This window comes from Mytilus trossulus, chromosome 1 (assembly GCF_036588685.1).
Source record: "Mytilus trossulus isolate FHL-02 chromosome 1, PNRI_Mtr1.1.1.hap1, whole genome shotgun sequence".
Taxonomy (NCBI): Eukaryota; Metazoa; Mollusca; class Bivalvia; order Mytilida; family Mytilidae; genus Mytilus; species Mytilus trossulus.
The window spans coordinates 55,955,275-55,966,036 of NC_086373.1; the positions used below are offsets into that span (position 1 = coordinate 55,955,275).

Consider the following 10,762-nt stretch of genomic DNA (forward strand, 5'->3'; position numbering starts at 1 on the left):
TATAAACAAAAGTTTCTAAAATTACTTTTTTAAAAATTAAAACAAAAGTATAAAAATATACTTTTTTGAAAACTATAACTAGAACAAGTAGCTGTCTACTCTGACAGCAATTTAAAAAAAAGTTTCACCCAATTTACTGAAAGTTCAGAAGTACTGGACAACTTGAACTTATTCCTCTTTTACAGTTAACACTAGTGTCTCATATAATATTTACAATAGCTTGTACAAATACCAGGTCTTATCTTTTCACATTTCAATCTGGCTAATTTCATAATCTCTAAACAAAATAAAATAGATGGTGAGCATTTTCTGTCATTCTTACTGGTACACTTTTTGTTTCTTTTACAGACTGCTCCTCTGGGTATGGATCGTCACAAGATTTGTCCGATAGTGAGGCTGTAACAGCTAATGACACTGTTGACACCCCTGATAGGGAACATGTAGGACCCACATCCAGGCCAACAAATAGCATTCTCAACACAAGGATAGGACATTGGACAAGCTCAGACTCAATGAGTTTCAGGAATACACAGACCCTGACTGAGCATCTGAGAACAATCTCATATATACCACAACTATGTGATGTCATCTTTGAAGTTGGACCAGAAAAGGTCAAAGTTCATGGTGTCAAGGCCATCCTTGGAACAAGAAGCAGGTAAGTTAACACATAGTTCAGATACTGTACCTAATACTCACATTATAATTAATAATATCATCAAACATTGTGTTAAGGTTTTAAAATTTCTCCGACACTAGATGTCCTATATCATGTATATTGAATACATTTGGTATGATATGGTGGTATATGTGCCAATAAGCAAGCAAGACTGGAAAAAAAGAAATTGACTTTCAAAACAAGAAATATATTTGGACTTAAATTCCAATTTCATCATATACTGGATCACCAATTAAACATTACAATTTCCAAAACTGTATTAAAATTTCTCTAAATTTGTCTAAGAAATAAAGACTGGTAGTTATGGGTAGTTTGCCTGTGAGAGAGCTTTCTTATGATACCCATGATACTGTACTATAACAATATTAGAGTGGAACAAACAATACATACTGTAAACCAACTTATTTGCCCGGATACTTAATTTCGCATTTTACCCTTGCTAGACCATTTCGCGGCTATTTATTTTCGTGATTTTTTAATTTACATGATACAGTTTAATAAGGAAAGATCCAAATTTGACATATTCGAGACAATTTATTTTCACAATATTTTTCTACTCGCCAAAGGCACGAAAATAAATCGCGAAATTAAGTTGGTTTACAGTGCAATTGACATACCAGTTAAATCATAATGTATCTTAAAAAGTAAAAAGGATTGAACACAGATACTGGTAATCACTTTCATACATTGTTGTAAAGAAAATGAATAAACTATTTCTTTCAGAGTACTGTACAACTTGATACTGAAGAAACAAAAAGAGCAAGAGTTCAAAGGAAAAACTCATAAAAAGGACAAAAAAAAGAAAACATCCAGTATTTTTCAAAATGATGTATTGATCACAGTCCAGAAATACCAACCAGAAGATTTCAGGAAGATTATTGAGTTTATACATTGTGGATCTGTTGACATCAACTCCAGCTGTCTGGCAGGTAAATAACATGCTACTTCTATTATATAAAAGTTTACTTAGACAGGGAACATACATCATGCTACTAGAAGGCAGTAGGTTCTTTCAAAGATCAGGAATATTATTACATTCATACACCATGTTGAAGTAGTTTTACATCTTAACTTATTTTCAAATACATGTACAAGTAAAAAATATCAAATTAAACAAACTGGAAATTTATTGTATAACTAATTCATCTCTTTATAATTTAAGGACTCTTATGTGGAGCATCACAGTTTGGCCTTGATGACCTTGAGAAAGCATGCTGGGATTTTGTTAATTATTGTGTGAAGAATGGAACTGTGCTAAGTTTATTACCATCTGCCAAGAGATACTGTAACTTCAAACTTGGTCAAATCTTAATGGAAAAGGTAAGTTCACTCCAAATACAGGAAATGTTAATTTTGGTACTCCTTTTAGAAAATTTGATGTTTATATATAAACATGATAAATGTACAGCTCTTTTCTATTACTTGGTTTCAGTTTTGGATTGTTTTATTATTTACTTATTGGTATTTATTATGAATCTTTTTTCAAATATATTCTGTCTAAAAATTTTCAAAATGCAATCATTATGAATAATTAATAATATTCCATATTGATAAAATATTAGTAGGTTTTTCTATATGAATGGGATTTTGAATAAATAAGCATATTCACCTTGGGGAAAAAGGATATTCACCGCGCAAAACGTCGCGTGCTTTTATGTGTATAATTTTGGTAAAAAACGTTTGATGTACAATTGGTTTTGGTAAATATTTTCCTTTACATTAATTTCTCTCGGAATATGGAATAAGACATTTACTGTCTTTTGTTTCAGTAAATATGTGGTTTTATTGACTTTTGAAAAACTGATATTCACTTTGGCCGTTTTTCAAAAGTCAATAAAACCACACATTTACCTCACCAAAAGACAGTAATTGTATAATATTTCACATATATATATCATATATATTCAATGTGATTTGAAATCTAGAACCTCTTAAATTTGTAACTCTTACAGGAACATGTCTAAAGAAACAATCAGCTAAACCAACAACCCTGTTTCTCACTTCATTTTATAATACCTCTTCTATTACAGATATTCCGCGGCGTCAGAAGAACAGTTACAGTATAATATGGAAGACTAAACAAAACAAGTGCTATTTGTTCCTGATATAAACATTAAAAGTTGCTATCTACATGTGCTACCTATTTGTAAATACTAATCAATAAAACTATATAAGTATATTTGTGTCAGTCCTTGGCAGTTACTTACCTTGCATTAAAAGTTATATTGACATATACAGACATGGCTGGAAAAATGGTAACAGATTCGTCTTTAATTGTTGAATTTCCAGATTTGATCATGGCTGAGTATTCTTGTAAAAATTTAACACTTCCAACAGAAAACTGTGAGGTTTCTGATGGAATATGACATTTCCTCAAGATCTGAGGTGATGTCCCTTTATTTTGTATCCATATTGTCAACTTCTTTTCCTGTCCAAACTTGACATTTTTAATATCCGTCTGGCCACTGATGTATATACCATGTTTGTCTTTTGTTAGTTCCTCTACAAATGATTGGCGTGTTGGACTTGGCAAGAATTTGGCACTTAAACTGAAAAACACATCAAAACATTAAGATAATTAGTAATACTGAAACCCAGATTATAAGTAACAAAATCAAAATCATATAAGGTCTTAAACACCATGAACAATGAACACAGCAAATAAATCTACTGTCGTCCTTAGATATTCTGTATAGATTTGTGAATCTTTTCTTATGAGTACATTTGTATATATGGCTTTGATTTAAGATTTATAGCTGAAGTCAGGAACCTAGTCACGGTGGTTGTAAATTTTGTCTGTTTGAAAATTTGTGCCTTATTTTGATGTTTTACTGCACTGTTGGACTGCTATAACATTTACATTTCCCACTTATATTTCACTTGATTCAGATCTATGTCAAATTTTCTTGATTTGTTTTTATTTTTTATCATACCTTTGAGAAAGAGGAACATTTAATGGCTTAACAGAAACAGCTCTCCAGTTACATTTGCCTTGTGCACTCTCAACAGCTTTAACAACAACTTTGTCCCATTTACGTGGTCTATAACCATTTACACAGACTTCTGGGTGAAAAAATATTTCACTATCAATGTACCCATGATCTAATTGAAATGCTGTTATCTTTGATTCTTTTTCTTTGCATCGTAATGGCTGAATATTTGCAATTTGCATCACACTCCCATCACTTCCATAATCTGCCTTGACATAATCACCTACATATGGTTTAAAATCATCAATAAATTGGCACACCTCAAAACTAACATAATTATTAATCAATCCCTGTTCTCCATCAAACTTTGTTATTTTACCCACAATACCATCCTGTTGAGATGTTTCTGATTGGGCATTATCAACTTCAAGGTTGTCACATTCAAAATCATTGTCATCCCATCTTTCCTGAATGATTGATACCTGATCTGTTGTCCAAACTCCACAACCATTCTGTTGCCTCGCTACAACATCAACTGGGTCACCAACCTTAACACTGAGATTGTCGATTACTTTATCAAAAGAAAAATAAATCTCTCCATTAATTAGGCCATGCTTTTCAAACACATGTGTGACATTGCCAGTTAAATTCTTGTAGCAGTCAGAATTCTGCTTTTGCAAAATGTTGTCAGGTGTTAGATGACTTGATCCATTTGCTGGAACTTCCTTCTTGTCCACATCTTCCTCATCATTTGAGTCCTCATCTTCGGGTTGGTATATAAAATTAACCAGCTTTGACAAAGCAGAAAACATTGTACTGAAACATCAATAGTTGTCAATGCTGAAAAAAATAGTAAATGTATTATATATATAAATGTACAAATTAGAGATTGATCCAGAAATGTTTTACTTTGTGAATTTTTTTTGGAATGAATCACTTTTAGTTGCGACTATCATATATGTTGCACAGAGATTGGTCTATCACCATACTGTATCAAAACAATGACTTGTCAAGAAATGGTATAGTAGTCTCAGATTCTAACCATATTTTATTTGTACATTGTACTATATTGAAATCAAAGATGATGCCGCAAGTGGAGCAGGATCATTTAAACTTACCCTTCCAGAGCAAAATATTTTACTACCCTTTTTCAGTGAGATTTTCATTCATCAATCTTTAGTTTATGTAAAGTGATTAGTGAAATGTTAAACTGTTTGCCATGTTTGCAAGAAAGCTGTTTAAACTGTTGTTCAACTTGGAAACTTTAAATACTAATTCTAGAATGTGATAGAACAATCACCCTCAAAGATGCTTCCTGTGTAGGAAAAACTCTCAAAATTTACAACAATCAGACACAAAATAGCAAAAATGCCAATAACAATTTGCTATACAAAATCTTCCAATATGAAATGTATGATAACAGGCAATTGTATCAGATAATCAGTGATTCCTCTTTATAAACAGAAAAACATGGACTGGTCAATGATTACTTTCTAGTGCATACCTGGTTTTACAGTATTATTAATAATAACAAAATCTATCTTTATAATCATGATCATTTACAATTCTTTTATATGTAAGTAGAAAATGTATTAAACATTTTTCAATTTATTTTTGGTATGCATGTACATACAAGAAAATTTGTAAGGGTTCCGCGGAACCCAGTGTCTCGCCTACTTTTGCTGTAAATCGCAGGCTCAACAAAAAATGAGGAAAAAAATAAATAAAAAATTCCTCTTGATACTATCTTTTGATTGTAAGAAGCTTCTGTCCAAGTTTGGTAAAAATCTAGGATAGTTAATGAATCTAATTAATGTTTGAAAACTTAAACTGCCGACTGTATGTAATGTTAACTGGAAGAAAATCTAAGTCCATTTAAAAGTAAAATACAGAAAAAATGGAGTTATCTTTTTACAATATTTACTTCTGGATACTATCTTATGGTCATAAATAAGCTTCTGTCCAAGTTTGGTAGAAATCCAGTATAGTTTAAGAAAGTTTTTAAAATTCTAAAAACTTTAACCACAGAGTGAATGTAATGTTTCCCCGCAGAAAAAACTAAGTCCATTTATCATGTTTATAAGTAAAATACGGAAAAAAATGGAATTTCATTTTTACAAAATTTACTTCCGGATACTATCTTATGATCATAAACAAGCTTCTGTCCAAGTTTGGTAGAAATCCAGTATAGTTTAAGAAAGTTATTAAAATTTCAAAAACTTTAACCACAGAGTGAATGTAATGTTTCCCCGCAGAAAAACTAAGTCCATTTAAAAGTAAAATACGGAAAAAATGGATTTTTTTTTTTACAAAATTTACTTCTGGATACTATCTTATGATCATAAACAAGCTTCTGTCAAAATTTGGTTCAGACCAAGGATAGTTTAAGAAAGTTTTTAAAATTCTAAAAACTTTAACCACAGAGTGAATGTAATGTTTCCCCGCAGAAAAAACTAAGTCCATTTATAAGTAAAATACGGAAAAAATGGAATTTTATTTTTACAAAATTTACTTCCGGATACTATCTTATGATCATAAACAAGCTTCTGTCCAAGTTTGGTAGAAATCCAGTATAGTTTAAGAACGTTATTAAAATTTCAAAAACTTTAACCACAGAGTGAATATTTGTGGACGCCGCCGACGACGACGCCGACGCCGACGGAAAGTAGGATCGCTTAGTCTCGCTTTTTCGACTAAAGTCGAAGGCTCGACAATAAAAGCAAGATGCAGATTAAGCATGTAGGTGTTTGTAAATGTAATGGAGAATTTCACATGCGAATTTCTCTTTGGATTATTCAATAAAATGAATAGTAGTGTTGCAGGCTATTGGTTCAGAATGGATCAGGTAATTTGATCCAGTCTTTAATACAATGTAATAGTTTGGCAGAAAAAAATAAAATTTGAACATGTATAATATAAAAAAGAAGATGTGGTATGATTGCCATTGAGACAACTATCCACAAAAGACCAAAATGACACAAACATTAACAATTATATGTCACTGTACAGCCTTCAACAATGAGCAAAGCCCATACCGCATATAGTCAGCTATAAAAGGCCCTGATAAGACAATGTAAAACAATTCAAGCGAGAAAACTAACGGCCTTATTTATGTAAAAAAAATGTGTTTGTAATGACATCTAATTAGTTGATAGGTTTGTTTGTGGTTAGACCTGGTGTTTGTTTAGCTTTTAATTAGTATGTCAGTACCCAGTATCTAGTATTTTGTTGTTGATGATTCTATGAAACATATTAAATCCGTTTTTCAGTATTCTTAATGTTATGGTGGCCAGTATACATGGTATAAGTGTGTGAAGCATGTTTGTTACACTTTCGGTATATAATTTGATATTTGGAGCATCTTGATTTGTTTTGAATCATATACACCTTAAAACAGGGTTTCTGCTGACGTTTGAATGTGAAGAAATAATATGGTGGCGATAAAAATTCATCATTTGAGAAAGAAATATATATAGGGTTGAGATCTCACAAACATGTTTAACCCCGCCGCATTTTAGCGCCTGTCCCAAGTCAGGAGCCTCTGGCCTTTGTTAGTCTTGTATTATTTTAATTTTAGTTTCTTGTGTACAATTTGGAAATTAGTATGGCGTTCATTATCACTGAACTAGTATATATTTGTTTAGGGGCCAGCTGAAGGACGCCTCCGGGTGCGGGAATTTCTCGCTACATTGAAGACCTGTTGGTGACCTTCTGCTGTTGTTTTTTTATTTGGTGGGTTGTTGTCTCTTTGACACTTTCCCCATTTCCATTCTCAATTTTATTTTTATGATATATAAGGATATTAATTTCATACATTTGTTTGGAAAAGTTTGAGAGAATAATCTGACATGGACAACAATAAAGCAAACTCATCTGTTTTGGGGGTAGGGGTTTGAAAGATGGAAAAGTTAAAAAAAAAAACAATATATTTATGTTACTACCAATACAAAGCAAATAAGATAATAAAATGGCGAAAAATATATTGTTTTGGCAAGGTGTTAAAAAAATAATTGACCCAGGGGAAACCCTGTTAAAACTTCTGAGACAAATGTGTGCAACTGTGCAAGATATCTTGAAAGGCTAATTTGATTCATTTCCTGTCACTCTTTGATGATAATATTGGAATCAAGGTCTGTTCGCGCCCATTCACGTTCACACCCACTCATGTTCGCCCCCTTTCACTTTCGCACCCTACATGTTCGCGCCAATTTTTTTTGGTTTGTGTTTAATAACTTTGTAATCAAGTTTTGGCAAGCGTATTCCTATTTAGTATACAGCCCGTAACAGAAAAGTGATGGAATTGATGTTTCTTAACCTTCAAAATTAGCTACGTTATCGACAAACTTAATTGAGTAGTGACCGAACTATTGGTACTTAAACGTTAAAAAGATTGACAATGCTGACAAACTTTCATGTGTCGATAATCAAGTTTAATACGGATAATATTGAAAATAATTTTAATAATATGAAACAAAATATGTCCATGCACCATTTCGATTGGGGGAAAAGTAGTCATTTCTTCAAAGTCAGTACAGAAAAAAAAAAGATTTATGGAAGGATGTCTTGATAGTATTATTTCCTTTACAATTTTACCCAAAACTAAAAGAAATATACTGGTAAACAATTAAAAAGATGTTTGATAGGAATGAGGTCCTTTATTTTTTTGGACTACAATGTGTACCCTATGTGTGATGGATTTGAATTAAATCAATAACTTTGAAATGTTTTCTTATATGTATACACAAAAGGGAGGACTGGTATTTGTACTTCTGTTAGAATATGTCTTCGCCAAATATACCATGGCCAGGATCTGACAGTTTTTAACAGTGTACAAATGAAAATCTTCCGGAAAACCACGCTTGCTGTCATTTTGAGGGATCATGCAACATTTCACCTATTACCCATAAACAACATAGGTTCTCAATTACTCAAAAAAGTTCTAAAAGATAATTTCAAATCAGAGTAAACATATTAACTTCCTTATATACAGTTGAATTTGTCTATAGGTTACACAAAGCTGGTTCTTAAAACGTTTGTATCAGGGAAAACATTTTTCTTTGACTTTTAAAAAATGTAGGGGAAACGAATTTCCTAACCATTCACATATAATATTCGTATTTCCGATTTTTTGTTCGATAACGTAAATTATACGACTTTTTTATGACTATGTGAACTTGTGCCATTTATTTTTGCTGGTCTTTAAGAAGACAATTTGCAATTGTGCAGTGAACGGAGGCACTTATACATAACCATGATAACCCTATAATTTTGTTTGGAAACAAAAATAAATTCCAATATATATAAATATACATGTACATTTTTGTATTATATGTCATGTACATGATTGGATTTTGTAGATATAACTACCGCACAGAAAAAGTATCATGGATTTCGAGGCTTTCATATTCAAGGTTTTGAATTCTACCCTTGTTGAAAACCTGTGAAGACTTCTAGTTCCTTAAAACATCAATTATTTTTTGGTAAATTGAGTGCCGTCTCCCTGAACATGCTAACACTTAAGTCATATCTTTTCATTTTCATTTTTTTTCCCCTGTTTGTCTCTGTTGTCTTGATTGTTGGAACGATTAGTGGTATCTAACAATATTTACGAAAACTTTCTGAGAATTATGAATATTTCTTCTCTTGTCAGATATGGATCATTACCAATAACAAAAATAAAATGCCGTACAATATCACATCTTTAATATAGAGGTTTAAATTTCAAATATTCGTCAAGTATTTGATCATTTCAACTCCTTTGTATTTCATAATATGTGTCATGAACAAAGACATATGTTCGATTGAATAATGATTTCCTCGTAACAAATGATAGAAATTTTGGAGATCCTGTATTTGATCCTTTACCGTTAAAATGAAAATGCCAATGACAGAGGTTGATTATAAAAAAATGTTTTACTGTGTTAAAAAAACTTCAACTTAAACAATGAAAACTTACACGTTGGACATGAAATATTTTGTTGATGAAGAAAATTAAATTATGTCACTTCTGAAATAAGTTTGTCGATAGCGTAACTTATTCTGACAGTAAAGAAACGCGAATTCTATCAGTACTCTGTTCAGGGCTGTATTTGTTGTCATTGTCTCATTATAAACAATGATAAATCGAGACAGCATTATTTTTGGTGTTGAATAAATCTTGTTTAAGTTTTGAATAGTGTATTGTTAAAAAAATAACAATCCTTTCTAAATAAAGTCACAGGTGCTTGAGGACAGGATCCTATATGAGCCCCATATAGTCCCTCCCCCTTTTTTTATTTTATTCATAAATCTGAGATATAAATCTGAGATTTATGAATAAATAAAAAAAAGGGGGGAGGGACTATATGGGGCTCATATAGGATCCTGTCCTCAAGCACCTGTGAATAAAGTGTGATTCTCTCAACGTTTTAATTTGTGTCGAATAACTCTTAATCATGTATTGGTTAGTGTATCGCTCGCTATAACTTTGTTTCAATCATTGACTTGTTTCAAATTAAAGTGAGATTCTGACTACGTTTTTTTTTTGTGTGTTGAATAACTTTTATCATGTTTTGGTTATAATAGTGTATTGCTATATTTTATTGTTTCATTGTTTCAGATCAAAGGGTCCAAGCTGTTAAAAAAAATTATCTTTTGAATTTTTCATTTAAAATCTTCAATGTTTTACTCACACCAAGCAAAATACATTTTAGATGATACATTTAGTATTAAACCCAACAATCATAATTTTCCAATTATTCAACTGGAAATTCTAAACTAAAATTTGGCGCTATTATGTAGAGTGTGAACAGACCTTGGGTGCAAACGTGCGAACGTGCAATCGTGTAGGATGCCAAAGTGTATTGGGCGTGAACAGACCTGATACCATAATATTGATGCTTTTTCTCGAAAGAGATTTTATAAAAAATGTATTAAAAAAATCTGTCACTAGTCTAAGGTTCTCTAAACTTTCCTCATACGAAATCACGTTTCAAGAACAAAATAAAATGAGAAGGTTAATCAGTTGTGAGTTAAAGCATTGGGTAAGATAAGATATGTTGAATTTAAGAATTTGAAAGTACCCTCGCTAGTTTCATTTTCGCCAAAACAGTTTCTCTTTGCATTTACACTCCTTTCTTGAAGAAAATATCCGAAAACCTTCGAAAGACAAAGTCTA

At 31.6% G+C, this 10,762-nt stretch overlaps 2 protein-coding genes across 2 annotated transcripts in view; one reads left to right on the plus strand and one right to left on the minus strand.

Moving 5' to 3' along the window:
* Nucleotides 1-10,754, minus strand: part of LOC134727778 (RNA helicase Mov10l1-like) — a 46,677-nt gene extending 35,923 nt beyond the window's left edge. The window contains exons 1-3 of the mRNA XM_063592169.1: nt 10,668-10,754; nt 3,610-4,446; nt 2,884-3,225 (exon numbers count right to left, since the gene is read on the minus strand). Of these exons, the coding sequence (XP_063448239.1) occupies nt 2,884-3,225; nt 3,610-4,418 (1,151 nt within the window). The 5' untranslated portion in view covers nt 4,419-4,446; nt 10,668-10,754. The remainder of the gene's footprint in view (nt 1-2,883; nt 3,226-3,609; nt 4,447-10,667) is intronic.
* On the plus strand, nt 352-2,807 carry LOC134727787 (serine-enriched protein-like). The gene is made up of 4 exons (XM_063592177.1): nt 352-655; nt 1,400-1,605; nt 1,839-1,996; nt 2,707-2,807. Exons 1-4 carry the CDS (start codon nt 513-515, stop codon nt 2,740-2,742), a joined length of 543 nt encoding a protein of 180 aa, XP_063448247.1. The 5' UTR covers nt 352-512; the 3' UTR covers nt 2,743-2,807.
* Nucleotides 10,755-10,762: the final 8 nt, after the last annotated feature.

Excerpts from the sequence above, each read along its gene's own strand:
- LOC134727787 (XM_063592177.1), top strand. The coding sequence starts at position 513 with ATGAGTTTCAGGAATACACAGACCCTGACTGAGCATCTGAGAACAATC. Across the intron at positions 656-1,399 it reads ATCCTTGGAACAAGAAGCAG|AGTACTGTACAACTTGATAC; the intron begins GTAAGTTAACAC and ends TATTTCTTTCAG. Across the intron at positions 1,997-2,706 it reads GTCAAATCTTAATGGAAAAG|ATATTCCGCGGCGTCAGAAG; the intron begins GTAAGTTCACTC and ends CTTCTATTACAG.